Here is a 24474-nt window from a genome sequence, read left to right on the forward strand (position 1 = left end):
TTCGTTCGCAAAATATTTGAATAAAGAAAACGTGACTAAATACTTTAGGCTGTCTGACAAATTTTAAAGTAAGTTAAACAAAATAATTAAAACAACTTGCGTTTTATTCTAAAACATTAAGAACAAATGATAGATTTGGTATAAATGCATGTGAAATCCACCACATAAGGAAAAATGTTGATAAAGCAATTCTTACTTCATGATATGCAAAATAACTCTAATTAACATATAATAATCATAAAAATAATCCAAGTTAACTTTCTTTAATGAACGCAGGGCCAAAAACACACTCTGAAAAGGTATTTCCAAGCTCATGTGTTAACCCTCTTGTGATTTCGTAGTCTTAGAAATTTGCCTATTTAAGGGTTCAGTGGTAGGCAGGAACAATAGTAGGCTGAAAAAGGCAAGACACTTTTATATGCCAAAAAACTTAACTTAGCAAAGCTTGATCTCCTGGTATTATAAATAAGGTAAAATTCTTCTTTAGCTACTTTTGACTACCTTGGAAAGGGGTTAGGTTATGAAAATGATACTTTTAGGAATGGGTCTATAGACTAAAGTAGCCTATGTGCCAAGAAGGTATTTTGAAGTAACTAACTCCACTCCTCCCCCCTCTATATTATGAAAATTATTGCACATTGCTACTTGTTTTTGCTCATATTTCATCCTATATTAGTATTATATGCCTAATCATAAATCAGTGCTTACCTTACACAATTTCAGCTTTTAACCTTGTTTAGGCTATTTAGAGTCTATTCCACATCCCTATTTCCATTTTATAGCCATCCCTTTAACTAATTACTACCTTGCTAATTTACTATCTAATTCAATTAGCCTATGGTATCAAATAAACCTGATTTGTGATGTCATATGAGATGTTCTTGGTCTTTTATTACTGCTTAAGGATAATTTGTTGGAGACACAGATGTCTCATTCTACACTGAAGTCTTTTAGTATAGAGCTTTTAAAAAAAGCTTCTCATTCTAATTAAACAGCCCTGTGTTTCAGCTGTTGCTATTAAAGAATTAGGACAAAAGTCAAAATTTAGCATAAAGAGCAGGATATTGAGGAAAGTAAACCCACCTTATATGCTTAATAATTTCTGTTTGTTTAACTTCTAATGTTGCTCCTTACTTTCAGATGAAAAAAACTTGTTTTATTATTTTTTCTTATTTACTTTCTGGTCATTTTTTAAATAGTGCTTGGAAATATTGGCTTGTGTTCCATGGAAAATTACCATTCCCATCAGAAGTTCCCTCCATAGATAGTTCATCCCACTTACCCCCTCCCCCTCCTGTCTTTGGGAATAATTATTTTTCAAGTAGTTTTATATTTATTGTAACAATTTACTACTGGCTAATACTAAAGAGTGAAGTATAACTTAGTAAGTCCATTTAAGGGCTGAATTTTACCTGAAGTTTACCTAGGTAGCAACTAGCACATTTGGACAGAGCTTCAAAAAGGACTTGGTGAGTTTTGTGTTTGTATTCTACCTATGTTAGCAATCTGGGGTGTATTTTCATCAAAATCATTGGGGGGGGGGAGTTTGAGCCAATTTTCCCAAATCAAGTGAAAATGACAGTAACAATTAAAAAATAAGCCATTTGGTACTATAAAGGTACTATTTAGTAAAACCATTATAGGGGTATTTTGTTGTACTTTAAAGGTACCTATGTACTAAAAAAACTTGTCTGTTTCTCTTGATGCTTGAATTATGCAGGTTTATCTTAGTTTTGATAGGATTTTGGAAGAAAATAAATTTCAGCCTGAGGGGCAAACTGGTGTCTAGGGGAGGGGGCAAATCAAAGTCCATGAGAGGAAGTTGCCCCCCTGCCCTATAGCAAATTATGCCTTTGAAATAAAGGAACCTTTAGGAAAGAAATTCTTAGGGGAAGAATTTAGAAAAGGATTTAGAGCATGAATTACCTCTAGCAAAGAGTTATGTCACAAGAAAAATGTCTTGAATTGCCCACTCCTCTTTCCCATCTCAAAGTATCCAAAGTTCTAGCAAAACTACTTTATATACATCTAAAGTACTTACGAGCTAGGGAAACAAAAACTTCAGAATCACATTAAGAAGAGAAATTATGTCATGGCAGATGTTGTTGAATTCTGCCTTCTCCCCTAACTAAAAAATTTTGAAAATTCTACTTTAGATACTTTTTAAATATTTCCAAAGCACTGAGAGACAGACCAGTAAAAAAAAAAAATCAGAATTGACTTGAAGAGGACAAATTCTGTTACAGGAAGATATTTTTGACTTCCCCCCTCTTCTCCAACTCAAAAATTTCTAAAATTCTAGTTTAGATACTTTAAGTATTTTTCTGAAGTGTTGAGAGATAGACCAGTATAAACATCAGAATCAACTTTAGAGGACAAATTATGTCAAGGGAAGATGTTTTTGAATTTCTCTGTCTCCTCTAACTCAAAAATTTCTAAAATTCTAGTTCAAACACTTTTTATCATGGTTGCAGCAGTAGCTGCAACCTAGTAAAGAGCAAATTTATCTCAAAATTTTGATTTTTGATTAACTGCCCTCCTTCCTTCTGGTTACTTACAAAGGGCAGTAGCAATTTTAATTTCTATTTGAATGAGCCATCAAACATCTGTTTTTGATGCTCTGGCAACCCTTTACCCTGGTACCCATACAAACAAGTGATTTTCCTTGTTGTTCAAGGTGGGAGACTAATTATCCTATGCAAGGTTTCTGACCATGATGATTCAAATGGTGCCATTCTTATTTTGATCTGACACCATTCTCTAGGAGTTTCAGGCTCTTTTTCATAATTAACATAAATTCATTTTTGCAATAGATTTATTTTTAAGACAAAGTGAAATAATAGTTACTATTCCTGAATCAGTGTCTGATGAAAATTTTTTCATTTGGCAATTTTTCTACTTTTGGCTACAATGGGCTGTGGTTTGCTATTTACTAGGTTGCAGCTACTGCTGCAATCCTGATAAAAATCTTTAAACTGGAATATTAGAAATTTTTGAGCTGGGGGACAGGAGAGAATTCAGAAATATCTTCCCATGGCATAATTTATCTTCTTAATTTGTTGCTGAAGTTTTTGTTTTTCTACCTCTGATTGCCCCTGATTGCTAATCTAGGTAGAATACAAACACACAACCCAATGCATCCTTTTTGAAGTTCTATCCAAATGTGCTAATTGCTTTCTAGGTGAATTTCAGGTAAAATTCAGCTTTTAAATGGACTTACTACTATTAAATTTTCTAAACAACTTAAAAAAATGATAAAATACTTACTTAAGTTATATCATTTCTAAAAGCATTTCTCTTTTCTTTACCCTAACCCTCCCCCCCTTATATGCAAGTATTTAGTCCAAATTATATGTTTCCCATGCACTTTTCTTTTTTCTTTTGTTAATGTTGATTCAATTTACAAGCAATAAGTTCAAAAAAGTGATGTATGACATTACATGGGAAATATATAAATTGTGCAATATATATGCCATTAAAGGGTTTTGGGGTTAAAGTAAAGTGAGACACTTTTAAGAATGATATAAGCAATTATTTTAAAGCTATTTTCAGAATTCTATAATGTTTCCTTCTCAACATCCTTGACTATACACTTGTATCAAACGAAGTAAATAGCCCATAATAGCAAAATCTCTCAAACCAGCTGGTAAAATGACTTGTCAGTTGGTAAAATCCATTGTCCCTCCCCCAAACATTTTGGACAGTAGTGCCTCTAAAGGTTGTAATGCAATAATGCTTATATAATATTCTTTATATTCAAAATATGCAATAATGTTCCTAGACTACAGTATTAAGTTTAACTAAAGTCTTTTCTATGACCTCTTTGGATGGAAGTATTATAATAAGAAAAGATTAGTACCCTACAATTCCCAATGCAACACTCTTTCCAAAAGCATAATAGCTGCTATCATGACAACTGTGCCTCCCCCCACTCCAGTAGGACCAGATTCAGTAATAATAAGTATATTTTTCAGTATATTTCAAGTTTTTCTGTTCCTTAACAAGGTGGAGTGTTTATACATCACTTACAATAATGCTCTGTGATGGATAAATATAGAGTCTGCTATAAGTTTTTGTGCTATTTTTTAGAGTAACATAACTCTTTTCTCTCATGAATAGATTAAGTATTTGTTATAAAATAATCAAGAAGAAAAAGTTATTATGTTGATAACTTCAAAGACCACACTGTCTTTCCATGACGAAAGTAAAACAGTTCAAAATAGGGATGAAACCTTTTTTACTGACAGTGAATAGATATAAAATTATTTGACTAGATATTTCGAACACATTTACAGTGTTCATCATCAGCAGTAAAACTAAAAGACATGAATAAAAATAAATACAATTTATACCTAATAAACTAATTAAATATAGTTTATTGCTCTTATTTTTTTCAGTGCAATAGCGGAAGCCAATCTCTTTGACCTTTTTGGTTTCGGTTCATCAGAGTTATTAATCTAATGATTAATAAAAAGCCAATCTCTTTGACCTTTTTGGTTCTGGTTCTTTAGATTTATCAATCTAATGATTAATAAAAAGCCAATTTCTTTGATCTTTTTGGTTCCGGTTCATTAGATTTATTAATCTAATGATTAATAAAAAGCCAGTCTCTTTGACCTTTTTGGTTCCAGTTCATTAGATTTATTAATCTAATGATTAATAAAAAGCCAATCACTTTGACCTTTTTGGTTCTGGTTCATTAGATTTATTAATCTAATGATTAATAAAAAGCCAATCTCTTTGACCTTTTTGGTTCCGGTTCATTAGATTTATTAATCTAATGATTAATAAAAAGCCAATCTCTTTGACCTTTTTGGTTCTGGTTCATTAGATTTATTAATCTAATGATTAATAAAAAGCCAATCTCTTTGACCTTTTTGGTTCCAGCTCATTAGATTTATTAATCTAATGATTAATAAAAAGCCAATCTCTTTGACCTTTTTGGTTCTGGTTCTTTAGATTTATTAATCTAATGATTAATAAAAAGCCAATCTCTTTGACCTTTTTGGTTCCAGCTCATTAGATTTATTAATCTAATGATTAATAAAAAGCCAATCTTTTTGACCTTTTTGGTTCCGGTTCATTAGATTTATTAATCTAATGATTAATAAAAGTCAATCTCTTTTACCTTTTTGGTTCCGGTTCATTAGATTTATTAATCTAATGATTAATAAAAAGCTAATCTCTTTGACCTTTTCGGTTCTGGTTCATTAGATTTATTAATCTAATGAACCGGAACCAAAAAGGTCAAAGAGATTGGCTTCCACTGTTACATTGGAAAAAATAAGAGCAATAAACTAAATGTAATTAGTTTATTAGGTATAAATTTTGTTTATTTTTATTCATGTCTTTTAGTTTTACTGCTGATGATGAACACTATATTTGTTCGAAATATCCAGTTAAATAATTTTATATCTATTCACTGTCAATAAAAAAAAGTTTCATCCCTATTTTTAACTGTTTTACTTTCGCTATTATGTTGGAAAATATAGTCTGTATGTATAGAGTCGAATGTATATTTGTCCATCAGGCAAGGTGGACATTACCCTTTAGGAATGAAATAAGTAAGTATTTGTAAATGTTTTAAGGTAGTTTTCTGAATTTTCCCATCATTTTTTTCTAACTAAGAACAAGGTGTCTTTTTATGTGTCTCTTCAAGAGCTGAAAATAAAATTTGAAGAGTAAGCAAATAGTATGTTTGGGAAGATAAAAGACACTTCAAGAGGTGTGCTCACCTTTTGCCTGGTAACAGAAAAAAAAAATCTGAGTTTACCTGTTAACCTGTTTTTTATTGTTTGAATTGTTACATTTCTTCATTACCCAGGCATTTTATTCTTTATGCACTTTATAGCATCATATTTGTCAATAAACGAGCCCAGTTTGACAAATATGTAGTTCAAACATGTCTATATGTAGTCTGAATGTCTATTCTTTAGACATAGAAACCCAGGTCATCTAGAACAGAAAAGTAAGAATATTACATACTTCCTCTTTTCCAAACTAGCAATCTTGTACAAAAATTAATGAAAATAAATTCCCTTTTAAGCCACAAAAACACACTGCCATAATAAATTAATATATCTCTTTGTGAGGAGGTGCTAGGCTTGCTCCACTGGTTTAACTTTTTTGTTTACCACAAAACACAATGCTATAATAAATTATTATATCTCTTTGTGAAGAGGTGATAGGCTTGCTCCTCTGGTTTACTAATGTTTTTAAAATTCACTTTACTTTGAAGGAGGGGCAAGAATAACTCCTCTAGTTCACTGATTTTCTTTTCACAGGTAAAGCCTCTGGACTAACTTCACAGAGTGGCTGGTACAGGTTGTCATAGAATTCTGTATGGGTCACGCCACTGGTGCTTGGTATGGGTATGGGCGTGTGAAATGCTTGGCTATAAACGTGATTAAGGGGTTGCTAAAGGTTTTCGTCTGGTATTCAAAGTGATGCCCAAAGTAGAATTGAATGGTATAACTCTTTTGCTATTTTAGTATCTCCTTCAGATGAGACAATAGAACAAAACGATGTCCAAAGTTGGCAAAGCAAATGTGCTTTCACTTTTACGCTCTCTGTTGTATGACTATAATTGTTGTGCCCTATATACACAGGGATTTAACCATTTTCAAATGAATTTTTGGGTGATACTCGCTAAACCATGGCCTCTGCTGTACCTGACAGTGGCAGAGGCCATTTTCATTAACCAGGGTTCCAATTCTTGTTTATTGTCGGTTATTTTATTGTTGTTTGTTTGTTGTCATTTTGTAACCAGACAAGCCTATAGATTACTCTGTTTTCTGTTTAAAATGAATAAAAGTAAATTATGTCTACTTTGGGGCAATATATTTTAGTGGTGACATTCAAAGTATAACCTTGATGTAGGTTACATTTTTTAAGTCCCAATTATCAGTCACCATGATCAGTCAAGTCCCAATTCAGTGCAAACAAACAACGAAATTCTAGTTGTGGACTGACTTGGTATTGCAACAAAATAAGTCCTGACGTGATATAAAAACTATCATAGTTCTGATTCAGTGCAAAAAAAAAAATGTGGTTCCGTATAGACACAAGGTTAATTCCTGACTTGTGCAAAATCAGGATAGTTCCAGTCAGCAGAATTTCAATATTGTCGGAGGAATGATCAAAGCCCTGGTTTCGTGTTCAAACAAGCCAGTGTCTGTTCAATCAAAAATGTCATATTTTAGATTTTTCTTCAGTTTCCATTAAACTTATATATAATTGCCTTATGCTTTCTGTCTCTTGTCGAATATTTTCATCTTTTTTTAACATTGGAAAAATCAGCTTTTTTCACACATTATCGCTTCTATATTTCATAAGATTATTGTACAGTTGCATCATGACATTTGTTAAAATTCAGGGTTTTAGAGTGCAAGCAGTAACTTGAATATAGGACTGTCAATGAAAGTCAAGTTTATTTTTAATAGATAGTTTACGGATTCTCGCACAGGAAAACTTTCCAATGCGTATGTTTTTACATTTGCACTGAACGATTATACGACTTACAGAAACTGCCCACTGTGACTATGAATTTGTCACAGAAATAACCCCAAAGGTGTCACTGAATATCCATTCAAAATCTAAAGGATATAAAACTACTGATTCACTTTCTGTAGCCTGTAAAATGATTCCCTGATGATATACAAATCTAAGGGTGTGGTATTTAACGCTTTTTTCAGTGGGTGGAAGGCTTTTCAACGTTTTTTTTCCTATGGAATAAGTGCACTCGTAAGTTGGTCAGAGACCTTAAATGAGTAGGAATCTTTCCATAGGCTACTATTGTTCGTTTTCTTGCCACCTCTATCACTTACTCTTCGTAATTCGATATATTTACGAGGTCAATCTTGACTTTTCTCGACAATTCCGCCATTTCACTAATAAGATTATATTTTAGAGCTGCTTTAACGAATGTCTTCTTTCACTATTTTCTGTACTGACCTTCAAACTTTGATCACCCCTTCGTCTATGGTACTCGCTACCGTCTTTTAAGCTCACTGGTTAGTCAGCTGGGTCCTTGATTCCAAAAATTCTATCATACTGGTCAGAAACGACATACAATTGGCATAGATTTTCTGGGACCTGACTAGAAATCTTCTCATTAACCTTCTTGAAAAATTTGATAATGTTTCATTCCTTGATGAAGTCATAGTCCTTAAAGGTGCCACAAAGTCCAGACTAAACGAAAGCTTCAGACCGAAATCAAAAATTGGCAAAAAGCCAGTGGCAAAGCTAGAATTTAGGCAAGACAACACTTCTGTCAAGTTTATCAGCTCAGACTTTTTTCCAGATTAATCTAAATCTGTCGGATTGAGCTTCAAATAATACAGGAGAATACTGGTGGAGCTCATGCTTAAGTACTTTTTTTTATCATGCCAGTTGTTGACCCTGTATTTTTACCAACATTCAGCAGATCTTTTTTAGCTGCTTTTAGTTCTTATGCAGGTTTGGCAAAAGTACGTTTCGCTTTTTGGGTAGATTTCAAACAACTCTCGATGGTTTGAACCTTGGTCATTAAGAAAGCACTAGAATTGCCTACTAGATTATTATCTACTGCATCCTTTAAGTTGGCGCCTTGCAGGAGCCTTGTCACAGGTAGCGTTGCAAACTTGAAAAAAAAACTGTAAACAAAACTCTTGAGATAGTTTTTTCTGATCTTTCAAGTCATATTTAAGGGTCAAGCCCCCCTCTGAGGTACATATTTCTGGGTATAATTGTAATCAGCGGGTTTGATATGACTAGAAACTGCTTTCAGATTGCATGAAAGGGATGTGTCATGGAGGTGTCTACTGGCGCCTGAAGTACAATATAAAGACAAAAAAAAATTCCCAAAATGTTCAGGAGGTTAATACCTCTTGTTACCGAGCTAACTGCAGTTAAAAAATATACAACAGGGATTCATGCGAATCTGGATTAGGAGATGGGAGAAATATGTTTCGAAAATTTATGAAGGGAGGCACAAAATGTATTTTCAAAATCTAAGGCGTGGGGGGTGGGGTCGAATCTCTTGCTATTTTCAGTTTCTTTGATGAAAATGCAATAAAAGTATTTTCCAATAAAATTTCCCATCAAAAGGTATTTTTCAAAATCAGGGAGGGGTTGGGTGGACGAAAATACCTTTTCCCCTCTCTCTCCTATTTGACGTCACTGATAATGATTATATTATATTTCACATTCCATATATTCCTTTATTCCTGTACCCCTATTGGAATATAACTATATTCCAAAGGTAGTATTTTAGTCCTAGGCATTTCTAAATTAAGATCTGTGTCCCAGGGTTAGACAAAGTGTGTTTATTTTTCTTCTTTTCAGGTTAACCCTAGCCCTAGTCATTTCTCTATAGCCCTAGGATCTTCTTTTAGGCCTAGGCATTTCCAAATTAAAATTTGTGTTCCATTTTCAGGTTCACACAAAGTATGTTTATTTTCTTCTTTTCAGATCAGCCCTAGTCGATTTCAAATTAAAATTTATGTTTTATTGTTTGGTTCAGACAAAGTATGTTAATTTTTCTTCTTTTCAGATGGACACATTCACAAGTTTCTGGCCGTTTGTCATTGGTACCCTTATTGTATGTAATTTGACATTGGTTTGTTGTGAATTTAGCCCCAAGGATGTAGTTTATGCTGTCAACTGCGGTGGGGACTATTTTAAGGATAGTCATGGGATTAATTATCAAAGTGATGAAAGCTCATCAGGAATTGCTTCAGACTTCGGAAAGCAGTTTCTAGTGTTTGGAAGGGTATCACAATCAGACTCAGTTCTGTATCAGACTGAGAAATATGATTCTGATACATTTGGCTATGATGTGCCTCTTGATGGTGATGGGGATTATGTTCTGGTTTTGAAGTTTAGTGAAGTTTATTTCAACTCTCCTGGAGCTAAGGTAAAAAGTAATTTTACTTAATTTTGACATGTTTTCAGCAAGAGTAGCAAGTTATACTTGGCAAGGGGTAAAATTTAAGACAGGGAATAAAGATTCAGGATTGGCACATAATTCCAAATTTTTAGCGGTGATAGAGTGCATGAATAATAAACACTAAAACCATGGTTTGTTTGCATTATATCGAGGGATTTATACGAATTCATACGGATTTATACGATTCATAGTCACACCTGCTGATAAAAAAGTCAAGTTTTATGAATGTCGTCATTTTTGTTGGTTTTAACATTCCACTTATATTTTATAATCGAAAAATCAAAATGAAAAGAAGTATTTTTTGAAAAGCTTTTATAAACAATAATTTCTTTCCAGCTATTCTCTGCTAATACAAGTTATGTACAAGTTTTTGTAGACCTTCTTCATAGAATGCTGTCGCCTTTATTGTCAGCCATGTGATAACGTTTTTTTTTTCAGTTCTTTATTGCCATAAAAGTGATGAGAAGGATGGCGATTCATTTTTATCGTAGATAGTCGAGGGGGATGAAATTTGAATTGCTTGTGATGCAATCGATGGAGCTTTGATGCCGTATGGCTCCATTGCCAAACGGCAATGGAGCCATGCTTTATTTGCAGCAAAAGCCAAACGCAAGCAAATCTTGGCGCCTCAAAGAGTCATGTGTGCAGTGTTTTGGGACATACATTTTACTGACTGACTTTTCTTTCGCAAATGCAAAACGATCAATAAAGAAGTTTTTTGTGAGACGCTTAAAAAGACTGCACCGAATACAGAACAAGGACCAAGGAATGCTCACAAAGAGTATGGGTTTCATTCATGATAATGCCCAGCCCATACTGCAAATGCAACCAAAGGATTCCTACAGCACTTTTGTTTGGACGAGATCTTTGCAAGACAAGATTTTGTTTCTGAAAAATGCCTATTTAAACCCAGAGTGGCCAAATCCGCACTTTAGAGTCAAAAATTACGCACATGACTTACTTTGACTTAGGGCTCCTGTTGCATGATATGTGGTGTAGGAGCGCAGCAACTTTCCTCCTCCAGGTGCACCGCTTCGCAGAAATGAGGGGGGTCTCACCAACAGCAATCTTGGTCTTCCACCTGGTCCGAGGTCTATTATTTGGTTATACATCTTCATCACCTAGAAACGTGGAGTGGTCTCCAAATGACATTGAGTCTTCAGACGACAGAGGTAGCTTTCGCGATTCGGCTGCCTAGTTCCGCGTCCACGGAGAGCCATTTATTTTTGTTTTTTAGTCAATTTATTTTAAGTCTGACTTTTGCAGCTTCTTCCCGCAGGATATTTACAGCATCTATCAGCTGTTGTATGGAATCAGTAGCGGGCGCAAGGTTGTCTGTAAAGTCTAAGTAGGTCAGGACTCGATCTCTAAATTAGAAACCAAAGGGCTATCGATCGGTTGTTCGTGTCATGACGGGCTCTATGACGCAATTAAATAATTCTGGGGTGACAGCGCACCCTTGTCGCACACGAGTTTGATGGTAAATGACGTGCTGCGCTTCCCATTCACTAGGATGCAGCTCACGGTTCCCTTGTATAGCTTTTCAAGGAGTAGACAAAATTTGGCTGGCAATGCGGGGGAGGGGGGCTATAAGCCATAGGGATTTATGGTTGGCCAAAATCAAAGGCAGCCTTAAAGTCCACAAAGGCTATATAAACTTTTCTACGGAATTCTTTTGTCTTTTCCACCAACTGTCACACTGTAAAAATCTGTTCAACAGCATACCTCTTGGGCATAAACCCGGCCTGTTGTAAAAGCGACACACAAAAACAAGCAAATATAACAATAGCCAGGAAAGATTATCAAATGGAAAGGTCCAAAACATTAGTCCAAGTCTCAGTTGCTGGGTCTTTTTTTTTTACAAGAACAAGTAACAACCTTGTCGCCCAAACTTACCGTAATGATGAAATAGTGAATGGCATCAAACAGTTCGTGTAACGAACTGTGGTAAGGAGCGACCCGGCTCAATAGTAACCGAAACTCCAATAGTAGTAACCGAAATAGTCATCAAAAGTTACGAGCCTGTGAAAATTTACCTCATTTTAGAAAATAGGGGGGAAAACCCCCTAAAAGTCATACAATCTCAACAAAAATCACACCATCAGATTCAGCGTATCAGAGAATCTTATTGTAGAAGTTTCAAGCTCCTATCTACAAAATGTGGAATTTCGCATTTTTTGCCAGAAGACAGATCACGGATGCGTGTTTATTTGTTTTTTGTGTTTTTTGTTTTGTTCTTTTTCCCAGGGGTGATCGTATCGACTGAGTGGTCCTAGAATGTTGCGAGAGGGCTCATTCTAACGGAAATTAAAAGTTTTAGTGCCCTTTTTAAGTGACAAAAATTGGAGGGCACCTAGGCCCCCTCCCACGCTCATTGTTTCCAAAACGAAAGTAAAACAGTTCGAAATAGGGATGATACCTTTTTATTGACAGTGAATAGATATAAAATTATTTAACTGGGTATTTCGAACACATATATAGTGTTCATCATCAGCAGTAAAACTAAAAGACATGAATAAAAATAAACAAAATTTATACCTAATAAACTAATTACACATAGTTTATTGCTCTTATTTTTTTCAATGCAACAGCGGAGGCAAATCTCTTTGACCTTTTCGGTTCCGGTTCATTAGAATTATCTGACATATTGCGTGGACAGAGGTCATAGCTCTTAGGTGAGGTGATATTTACTTTATTTGACCTCAGTAAATTATCATAAATTGAGTTCAATCCAAATTCACCTATATCTCTGTTTATGGAATTATTCTTGAATAGACTTTTTTTAATTTCGATTGTTTCCCTGAAAATTTGCCTTAAACCTTGGTCCCTAGAAATCAAAGAAACATTTTCAAACAAAATAAAATGATTTGGAAAATTAAAGATATGTTCCGAGAGGGAAGTTATAAGGTATTGAAAACTAGAAGAAAAACCACCTACAAGTAACTGGACAAGGGCATTGGAGAGGCGTTTTTGCAAAGGCCTAAAGGTCCGAGTCTGTTACTGGCGGGGACTCAAGGCTTGAGTTGCTGAGTAGAGAAAGCCCCATTGTAGTAGTGTTTTTATTGTATGATTTTGGCTAATCAGAATATTTGAGTATGTAATTGCAAGTACTGTGAAAATGATTAAGTATCGGTCGTTTGGATTTTAGGGTACAAGATTGGATTTTAGGGTCTAGAAATACTGAATGGTCTAAAGAATGGGTTTATGGATCTAAATGGGATCCAGTAATTGCTGCAAAGTAGTAAAGAGCAAACCACCGATTACAGGAACCGAATATCAAAGTGCGCGTTTTTGTGAATTTAAAATGTAAACGAACCGCTATTTCACACTGATTCAGGAATGGTGTCGATTATTATTGATAGACTAGTATCGATTATTATATTATAGCATTATAGCATAGTATAGTATCAAACAGTTCGTGGTAACGAACTGTAGTAAGGAGCGACCCGGCTCAATAGTAACCGAAACTCTAAAAAATGGAATTTTGATACCAATAGTTACATCAAAAGAATCGCATTTTAATGCTGATTTTAAATATATAAATTTCATCAAGATTAGTCTTACCCATCAAAAGTTACGAGCCTGAGAAAATTTGCCTCATTTTAGAAAATAGGGGGAACCACCCCTTAAGAGTCATACGATCTTAACGAAAATCACACCATCGGATTCAGCGTATCAGAGAAACCTATCGTAGAAGTTTCAAGCCCTTATCTACAAAAATGTGGAGTTTCGCATTTTTTGCCAGAAGACAAATCACGGATGCGTGTTTATTTGTTTTTTTTTTGTTTTTTTGTTTTTTTTGTTTGTTTTTTTCCCAGGGGTGATCGTATCGAATCAGTGGTCCTAGAATGTCGCGAAAGGGCCCATTCTAACTGAAATTAAAAGTTCTAGTGTCCTTTTTAAGTGACCAAAAAAATTGGAGGGCACCTAGGCCCCCTCCCACGCTCATTTTTTCCCCAAGGTCACCGGATCAAAATTCTGAGATAGCCATTTTATTCACCATAGTCGGAAAACCGAATAACTATGTCTTTGGGGACGACTTACTCCCCCGCAGTCCCCGTGGAAGGGGCTGCAAGTTACGAACTTTGACCTGTGTTTAAATATAGTAATGGTTACTGGGAAGTGTACAGACGTTTTCAGGGGGATTTTTTTTTGGTTTGGGGCGGGGGAGAGTTGAGGGGAGGGGTTACTTGGAAGGATTTTTCCATTGAGGACTTTCATGGGGGAAGAGACTTTCAATGGAGGGGGCGCAGAATTTTCTAGCATTATTAAAAAAAAAACAATGAAAAAATAAATATGAAAGTTTTTTCCTACTGAAAGTGAGGAGCAGCATTAAAACTGAAAACGAACAGGCATTATAACGCATATGAGGGGTTTACCTCCTCGTATTACCTTCGCTCTTTACGCTAAAGTATTTTTAGTAATTACAACTATTTTTTCTACGGCGTTTGTGATTCAGGGGTCATTCTTAAGGAATTGGGACAAAATTTAGGCTTTAGTGTAAAGAGCGAGGTATCGACGAGGGGTGAGCCCCCTCATATACGCAATAAAAACATAGGAATACAGAAATTCGCTACGTAAGTTAATTCGTAAGTTACGTATATTTTTTACTTATGAAAACGTTCGTAAAAAATTAAAAGTTATAGTTGCCTTTTTAAGTAATCAAAAAATTGGAGGGCAACTAGGCCTCCTCCCTCGCTCATTTTTTCTCAAAATCTTCTGATTAAAACTATGAAAAAGCCATTTAGCCAAAAAAAATTAATATGCAAATTCCTTTTAAATCAAAACATGCATTAATTCAAAAACCTCCAGAAATTAAACAAAAAACAAGTTTTTTTAAATGAAAGTAAGGAGCAACATTAAAACTTAAAACGAACATAAATTACTCCGTATATAAAAGGGGCTTTTCCTCCTCAGCGCCCCCCTCTTTACGCTAAAGTTTTTTTTACTGTTTTAAAAAGTAGAGTTAAGAGAAGGAGTCAAACTTTAGCGTAAAGAGCGGGGCGTTGAGGAGAAAAGCCCCTTTCATATACGGAGTAATTTCTGTTCGTTTTAAGTTTCAATATCGGTCCTTACTTTCATTTAAAAAAACTTGTTTTGTTTTGTTTAATATTATATATAGTTGTTTTATATTATATATAGTATTATATATTTAATATTATTATATCGATTGATTATTATTCATATTAAGATTTTACAGACTATCTGGTCTGTAGTAGGAATAAGTGTGAATAAAACTGGGGATATTTGGCTCCAAGAATTGTGTAATTCGCCTCACAAGTCAAATTCCCAGTTCAATAATCTAATTTTTTTCCATATTGCAAATTCTATAATATCAAAACGCAACTATTAAATTTTGCCTTTTTGGATTTAATTTGGTATCACGACAACCAAAGGCTCTCAATAATAAGCCATTAAATTGTTTCGAATCTCTAAAAGTACCACTTTCTGCAAAAGGCTCGTGACTGCAAAACTCTTAATCTGATGTTGTATTATGGGGTCACCTCAGGTTAATTGTATTTGGGTTTTTATGGCACTTGGTATTAACCAAGTGACATATAGCAATCGCCAATTCTGTCGGTTTGTCTGTCTGTCGGTCTGTTGGTCCCGGTTTTGCTACTTTAGGCACTTACATGTAAGCTAGGACGATGAAATTTGGCAAGCATATCAGGGACCAGATTAAATTAGAAATAGTCGTTTTCCCGATTTGACCATCTGGGGGGGGGGGGCTGGTTAATTCGCAATAAATAGAAAAAATGAAGTATTTTTAACTTATGAGCGGGTAATTGGATCTTAATGAAATTTGATTTTTAGAATGATATTGTGTCTCAAAGCTCTTATTTTAAATCCCGACCGGATCTGATGACATTGGGGGGAGTTGGAGGGGGGAAACCTAAAGTCCCGGTTTTGCTACTTTAGGCACTTCCAGGTAAGCTAGGACGATGAAATTTGGCAAGCATATCGGGGACCTGACCAGATTAAATTAGAAATAGTCGTTTTCCCCGATTTGACAATCTGGGGGGAGTGGGGGGCCGGTTAATTCGGAAAAATAGAAAAAAATGAAGTATTTTTAACTTATGAGTGGGTGATTGGATCTTAATGAAATTTGATGTTTGGAATGATATTGTGTCTCAGAGCTCTTATTTTAAATCCCGACCGGATCTGATGACATTAGGGGGAGTTCGAGGGGGAAAACCTAAAATCTTGGAAAACACTTAGAGTGGAGGGATCGGGATGAAACTTGGTGGGAAAAATAAGCACAAGTCCTAGATACGTGATTGACATAACCGCAACGGATCCGTTCTCTTTGGGGGAATTGGGGAGGGTTAAATCTGCACAAATTAGAAAAATGAGGTATTTTTAACTTACGAAGGAGTGATCGGATCTTAATGAAATTTGAAGTTTGGAAGTATATCGTGTCTCAGAGCTCTTATTTTTAATCCTGACTGGATCCGGTGACATTGGGGGGAATTGAGGGGGGACCTAAAATTTTGAAAACGCTTAGAGTGGAGGGATCTGGATGAAACTTGGTGGGAAAAATAAACACAAGTCCTAGATACGTGATTGACATAACCGGGACGGATCCGCTCTCTTTTGGGTAGTTGGGGGAGGGGTTAATTCTGAAAAATTAGAAAAAATGAGGTATTTTTAACTTACGAATGGGTTATCGGATCTCAATGAAATTTGATATTTAGAAGGATATCTTGTCTCAAAGCTCTGGTTTTAAATCCTGACTGGATCTGGTGACGTTGGGGGAAGTTTGGGGTGGGGGAACCTAAAATCACGGAAAACGCTTAGATTGGAGGGATCGGGATGAAACTTGGTGGGAAAAATAAGCAGAAGTCTTACATACGTGATTTATATAATTGGAACGGATCCGATCTATTGGGGGGGGGGGCTTAATTCTGAAAAATAAGAAAAAATGACGTATTTTTAACTTACGAAGGAGTGATCGGATCTTCATGAAACTTCATATTTAGAAGAACCTCGTAACTCACATCTCTTATTTGAAATCTCAACCGGATCAAGCGTAATTGGGGGGGGGGCAGTTGGAGGGGGACCGGAAATCTTAGAAAATACTTAAAGCGGTGAGATCAGGATGAAACTGGATGGGAAGAATAAAAACCTGTCTAAGATACGTGACTGACATAACCGGACCGGATCTGCTCTCTTTGGTGGAATTTGACGGGGGATAATTTTGAAAATTGAGGTATTTGTAACTTATGAAAGGGTGACCAGATCTTAATGAAATTTGATATTTAGAAGGATCTTGTGCTTTAAAGTTCTTATTTAAATTCCAACCAGATCCTGTGACGTTAAGGGGAGTTGGAGGGGGAAACCGGAATTCTTGGAAAACGTGAAAATTGGGATATTTTTATCTTACGAATAGATGATCGGATCTTAATGAAATTTGATTTTTAGAAAGAATTTATGTCTCAGAGCTCTTATTTCAAATCCCGACCAGATCGTTTGACATTGGGGGGAGTTGGAGGGGGAAATCTTGGAAAAACACTTGGAGTGTAGGAATCGGGATGAAGCTTGGTGGATAGAATAAACAAATGTCCTTGATACGTGATTGACAGAATCGTACTGGATTCGCTCTCTCTGGGGGAGTTGGGCGGAGGGGTTCAGTAATTTGGCGAGTTTGGTGCTTCTGGACGTGCTAGGACGATGAAAATTGATAGGCGTGTCAGGGAGCTGCACAACTTGACTTGATAAAGTCGTTTTCCCAGATTCGACCATCTGGGGGGCTAAAGGGAGAGGAAAAATTAGAAAAAATTAGGTATTTATAACTTACGAATGGGTGATCGGATCTTAATGAATTTTGATATTTAGAAGGACATCGTGACTCAGAGCTCTTATTTTAAATCCTGACCGGCATTAAGCCTCTTATTTTCCTTTTTAAATCATCTATTGATTCATAGAATTTTGTTAGAGCTCATACCATATGATCTCTTGGCTCTTAGCTCTCCTCGCCTCGTCACAAGTGCCATATGAGCTCTTAGCTCTTGTTTTCTCTTCAATTTCTTTAATAGGCTTTGAGGCTGCTAGCAAAGTCGCTAAGACGAAGAGGAAAGAACCAAACACTGTTTAGAGAACCAGGCTTCTTATTTTTTTTTCTTTTTTTTTGAGTGTGTAGAATGTGGACTGAGATTTTGCAGAGTTCAAATAGCAAGGAAATTAAATGATCAATAAACAATATAAGAGGCTATGATCAAGCATGTATAAATCTTGAATTTTAGGGGGAAGGAAAAGAACAATACCCAAAGCTTTTCTGCGCACATTCTCTGGTAGTAATTGTCATCTTTAAAAGTTTTTTTTTGCTTGATTGTATTCAAGGAATGTAGACAGAAAGTTTTTAACAACTTTTTGGTATATTTTTGTTTTAATTTCAGTGCAATTTTTTTCGTTTTCTTCTGCTTTGTTCTTGCCATAATGGTCATTTGTGGTCATTTTAAATTGTTGTTTATCATTTCTTATTAACCCTCTGCTTATTTTTGTTGTCCAGGTATTTGGTGTTTTACTCAACGATCGCCATAGAGTTATCTCGGATCTTGATATATATGAGAAGGTTGGCAAAGCAGTAGCCCATGAAGAGTATATACCCTTCAGCGTGCAAAATGGAAAAATGAATTTTAATGGCGAGTCATCTACAGTATATGATTCTTTCAGGTTGGATTTTTTGAAGGTAAAGATAATGGTGTCTTCTTTTAGCTTTAATAAATTACGGGGATTAGACTCCTCGTTTTCCATGGAGTAGAGACTTCCTTAAAAATTATTCAAAAGTTCTACAAGAATATGAAAAGTGAAATAATATCCTAGAATGTACTGCCTTTACATTTACTATTGAAACGAAATGAAAATATAGGAAACAAATTTAGTAAGACAGTGATTTTTTTTTGCAGCAATCATAATAAAAACCGGAATATTTTGGCTTCACATCCAGAAGCATTTATCAACGAGAAACATTTTTTTTTCTGGCGGGGAGGTGATGTAAGATAAGAAAAAATCAATCAGCAGGATAAATTTATTTACTTTGGCAGTATTATTAGTGAGAGGGCGTATGAGGCGATGGTATACGAAGTAGAATAGCCAAGACTCAGGGTTTTTTCACCATTGAAAAACTATTGGAAGAATATAAAGATAAGTCTGCGAATTACAAAATTGAATGCAACAGTAATGACAGCAATGAAGTATGGATCTGAGACGTGGGGGCTTTAAAAGTCTAAGGAATACAATAAGCTACACAGAAAGTATGGATTGTCCCTACTCTCTAGGGCTGTAATGACAGAAAGGTTAAGATAGCTAAGCAATAATTTACAGGTGGAAGATGACAGTAGGCCAAAGATTTGTATTTTGACAGACCATCTGAAACAAAACGAAAAGCAGGTCGTCCCCAAATCGGGCATAGACAAGGCACGAGGACGGATTCCAAGAAAATTGGAACTTCATGGGAGGAGGTAAAGATTGAAGCTTCAAGTAGATTGAAGTGGATATATGCTGTTTTGTTGGCCTCAAGCGTCTTCGTGCTGCAGTGAGATTGGACGGATTCCAAGAAAATTTGACCTTCATGGGAGGAGGTAAAGATTGAAGCTTCAAGTAGATTGAAGTGGATGTATGCTGTTTTGTTGGCCTCAAGCGTCTTCGTGCTGCAGTGAGATTGGACGGATTCCAAGAAAATTGGAACTTAATGGGAGGAGGTAAAGATTGAAGCTTCAAGTAGATTGAAGTGGATGTATGCTGTTTTGTTGGCCTCAAGCGTCTTCGTGCTGCAGTGAGATTGGACGGATTCCAAGAAAATTGGAACTTCATGGGAGGAGGTAAAGATTGAAGCTTCAAGTAGATTGAAGTGGATGTATGCTGTTTTGTTGGCCTCAAGCATCTTCGTGCTGCAGTGAGTTTTTTGTAGCAGTAGTTATCTGAGGCCATTATCTTTGGTTGACGCTCCCTTTCTCTGGCACATATTTCAAGTGTTCCCTCTAGCAGCGTCCGTTATAGGTATGGTAACGTCCAAAACTCCAGGGGCTACACAACTGCTACAAATCAACTCATACCAACTTTTTGGAGGAGGAAAGAAATATATTGTTATCTGTCAGGATTTAGATTTTCACTAGCTCGTAAGGATTTTTCTGGGGGATACTCTAGGGGAGCATTACTCGCTTTTGCCCCTCCTCCCCTTCTGATGCTAACGGGGACCAACAGTTTCTTAGGTAGATAATTTTTTTGAACGAGTTGAACCAAAGCCACTGTGGAGAAAATAGCGTATTTAAAATGCTTAAGCTGGAAATAAATAGTTTTTTCAATACAAATAACTTAGGAGAACAGGCAGAACAAATAAATATAAAGAATGAAAAAATGGTAGATTCATCGTTTACGTATGAGGTTATATCTTCAGAGTTTTGATAGAATTACATGTGCTTAAAAATTTCTACTAGCAGTACTTTCTTAAATAATTGCACTGATTTTCCAAAATATAGAAAACTCGTCGAAATTGAAAGAAAAAACGTGACAAAACGGAAAGCTATTATTTGAGTTTAAGAAAGCTCTAGGAGAATAAAATATTTTAGTTTTTATGACAAAAATTTAATTTGTTCCACATTTTTATTTCTTCCTCAGGATACATTTGGCTCTTTTCATATCGACTGTATAAAAGTCACTTTCTGTTTTAGGGAGAATTGGATAACCCGAAAATCAACGCTTTCTACTTATATAAAGGAGATATTAAAGGTATTGTAATTATTTCTTTGGTTATATTGATAATTGTGTTTGAGAAGGCCTTAGAAAAGCCCTATATAGAAAAATACATCACATAAAATGTTGAAAAGACTGTTATTGGAATTGTCATTGCTTGGGCAGCTCAGATCTTTGGCACTCTCAGGTTGCCTCTGGTAAACTTTCCTTCATATCTTCTTGCCTTGGAATTGTTTTTTCTAGATGATGAATTTCTCTTTTCTTGTTAACCTTCCAACCATCCTTTCCTTGTGAACCATCTGACCTTTTCCTTTTCAATCTTCCAACCATCCAACTTACTTTTTTCTCAACCTTCCTACCATCCGACCTTTCTTTTCTTGTTTACCTTCCAACCATCCACCCTTCCTTTCCTTGTCGATCAAATGACCTTTTTTTGTCAATCTTCCAACCATCCAACCTCCTTTTTTTCTTCCACCTTCCAACCATCTGACCTTCCTTTTCTTGTCTACCGTCCAACCATCCAACCTACTTTTACTCGCCGACCTTCAAACCATCCGACCTTCCTTTTCATGCCAACCTTTCAACCATCCAAGCCTCCTTTTCTTGTCAACTTTCCAACTGACTAGCCTTCCTTTTCTTGTAAACCTTCCAATAATCAGACCTTCTTTTTTTGCCATCTTTCCAACCACCTGACAATCCTTTTTTTGTCTACCTTCCAACCATACTACTTGTTTTATCAGGGCAATTTTCCAACCATCCGTCATTCCTTTCTTGTCAATCTACCAATCATCCAACTTTCCTATACTTCTTAACCTTTCAACCATCCAACTTTACTATTCTTACCATTTTTGCAACCTCCCAAAATTACTTTTCGTGACTGTGTCTTTGGAAAAGAAATAATTTCTTCGCGTCCTGCATCAAATTTCCGCAATTTTCCTTTTTTCCAAGCTTGCTGCTTACCTTGTTGGCTTGCTGTTGACTTCTTTGGCTTGTTGAAATTAAACAAAAAAAAACAAGTTTTTTTAAATGAAAGTAAAGAGCGACATTAAAAGTTAAAACGAACAGAAATTACTCCGTATATGAAAGGGGCTTTTCCTCCTCAGCGCCCCGCTCTTTACGCTAAAGTTTATCTTTCTCTTAACTCCACATTTTAGAACAGTAAAAAACTTTAGCGTAAAGAGCGGGGCGTTGAGGAGGAAAAGCCCCTTTCATATTTCCATGTTTAAGGACTAAAGTTCAAGCCAAGTTTTTGCAATTTAGGATTATGATAAGAAATTTTGATATACTTTCTTACATGCTACACGTGCTAATCGAGTTCAATGTGAGCATATCAACCTGATTAAGTTCCGTTTGATTCATAAAATGTACTAAATCTGCGATGTAGTTCATAAACGAAAATATTACATATATCCTTTTAATGATGCATGAAGGATATATCCTTGAGGGAACGAGATAACTCATAAGTTACTATGCCTAACTCCTTAGCGAGTTAATTTAACTATGGAACCGTTCTGGGAAGACGACTTCCACCAATTCTCCGTTGGGCATGCTCAGTTCATAAAATGGAAGGATGTACAGTCAATACGTTGGTAATCTATTTGGGTAAGGAACTTTTTCAAAAGGTCAAACAAATGTCTCATCAAGCTGATTTTTGCCTTAAGAAAGATTGTTAACTGATGATCTGGATTGTGCAAAGCTTACAGAAAAGATACCGTGCCATGGGGATACAGTAAAAAAAGTTAGTTATAATTGCGAATGAATCGAGTTAATGAGACATATTTTTGTTAATATCTTAGAACGAGGTATTGAGCTCCAAATACTACTCCTTCAGCTAACTAGTCTCTGCACATCTAGGAATCGGGATATTTTTCAGCTCAAATGGCATTATCCTGTCAATTGGCATAATTAAAATCTCAGTTAAATCTCAAAATACATACTATGCTTATCGGTAACGCAACTTCCTCATGAAATAATTTACTGTGGTGAATTTTTTCTTTCGCTGACAATATTTTCGTCTACGCAGACTGGTTAATTAGTTAGTATTTAAAAAATCCACTATTGAGAGGAGACATTGGGCTGGCTTACCAATAAATTTTAACCGTTGGATGCGATATGGTTATAAGGTTGAATTTTCCTTGATTTGATTGGGAGGATAGTTTTGCCGGGCCACCGGAGTCCCCAATTGGTTGAAACCCAGTGGGACGTTCTTCTCTTTTCAATGTTCACAGAAAAAATCCCTTTTAGATCAGTTCTTATTGTGAAAAAGTTGTGCCAGCTTAGTCCGTCAAAGAGACAAGCTTTCTTGAGTTTGTTTTAATTCGGATGGCAGTTCTTTCCTGATTTTAAGGCTAGTCTTAGTTTAATTAGCTTGTCTAAGAGATAAACTATTAAATGTGTTCTAAATTAGAAAAAAATGGCATTTCGTCTCGAAACAAGCAAGGTAGTTAAGTACCTGACAAAACGGAGTTTCAAACTTTGACCGAGCTAGACCTGGCACGCGGCAGGCTTCTATGTATGGTTTCTCATCGTTACTTGTCTTCTAGTTACAGACGTGAGCCTCTTCTCCTCGCGTTTGGATTTAAATTCCCGCACGGATTATGAATCATTCTCTTTAAGACTAATTCTCCTAATCGTTTGAATTTGGAGTTTCAGCTGAAATAAGATCGTCAATTATAATCGGATTATGGATTCGATCCTGTGGACTCATGATCAATAGCTAATGCATATGTGGTAATCCACGTTTTTCAAATTCAATCTTATGCACATATGCTGCTACGTTCCCAAATATCTATCCTTTATCAATATCATTGATTATATTGTCAAATTTTAGTTTTGCAATCCAAGCAATGAGATCTGGACAATCTTGAGGGGACTGTTCTATAATAGAGTTATCGTCAGTTTTAATGCTTGCTTCTTCTTTAAATTTAGGCCAATCAGGATTGCAAGTCACAATAATAAAGAAATCTGGGGGTCCGAGGCGACGAGCAATAGCCAAGGCGTCTTCAAAATGTTCAGTAAAGTAGCGTGTAGATCCGACGAATGATAACGTTAGTAATACTTTTTAACCAACGAATGCATCCTGTTTGGAGGCTTTTCTGGTTAAGTTTTTCTGGTTTGGAGACCTGTTTGGGGGCTTATATATATATATATATATATATATATATATATATATATATATATATATATATATATATATACTACTACTACTACTACTACTAATAACTCACTGCAGCACCAAGCCGCCTGAGGCCAACACAGCTACGCACGCTCCTCCTCCAACCTAATCTATTTAAAGCCTCCCTCTTTACACCCTCCCAGGAAGTTCCCATTTCCTTTAAATCCTTATTTATGACATCCTCCCAACCCAGACAAGGACGACCTGCTTTCCGTGTAGCCCCAGACGGTTGGCCAAAGAGGACAATCTTCGGTAATCTGTCATCCTTCATCCGTAGAACGTGGCCTAGCCATCTCAACCTTTCTTTCATTATAGCCCCAGAAAGCGGGATTGAACCACACTTTTCGTACAACCTACTGTTTGAAATACGGTCAGTCAGCCGGGTACCCAGAACAAGCCGTAGGCAATTTCTCTGGAAAACATCTAGTAAATTTTCATCTGCTTTTCGGAGTGTCCATGCTTCAGAGCCATATTTGACCACTGTCATCACTGTAGCTTCTAATATTCTAATCTTGGTTTGTAGGCTTATCTTTCTATTCTTCCAAACTTTTTTTTAACTGTGAAAAAACACCCTGAGCTTTAGCTATTCTACTTTTAACATCTTCACTGCTCCCACCATCTTTACTAATAATGCTACCAAGGTAACTGAAGCTCCCAACCTGATCAATCTTTTCGTTAC

General features: G+C 35.8%; 1 protein-coding gene across 1 annotated transcript in view; it reads left to right on the plus strand.

The window, feature by feature from the left end:
• LOC136025909 (malectin-like) overlaps nucleotides 1–24474 on the plus strand; it is a 31555-nt gene continuing 7081 nt past the window's right edge. Inside the window, exons 1-4 of the mRNA XM_065701972.1 lie at nucleotides 1–68; nucleotides 9533–9895; nucleotides 18438–18617; nucleotides 20599–20656. Coding sequence (XP_065558044.1) covers nucleotides 9533–9895; nucleotides 18438–18617; nucleotides 20599–20656 — 601 coding nt within the window. The 5' untranslated portion in view covers nucleotides 1–68. The remainder of the gene's footprint in view (nucleotides 69–9532; nucleotides 9896–18437; nucleotides 18618–20598; nucleotides 20657–24474) is intronic.

Source organism: Artemia franciscana, chromosome 4, assembly GCF_032884065.1.
Source record: "Artemia franciscana chromosome 4, ASM3288406v1, whole genome shotgun sequence".
Classification (NCBI taxonomy): Eukaryota; Metazoa; Arthropoda; class Branchiopoda; order Anostraca; family Artemiidae; genus Artemia; species Artemia franciscana.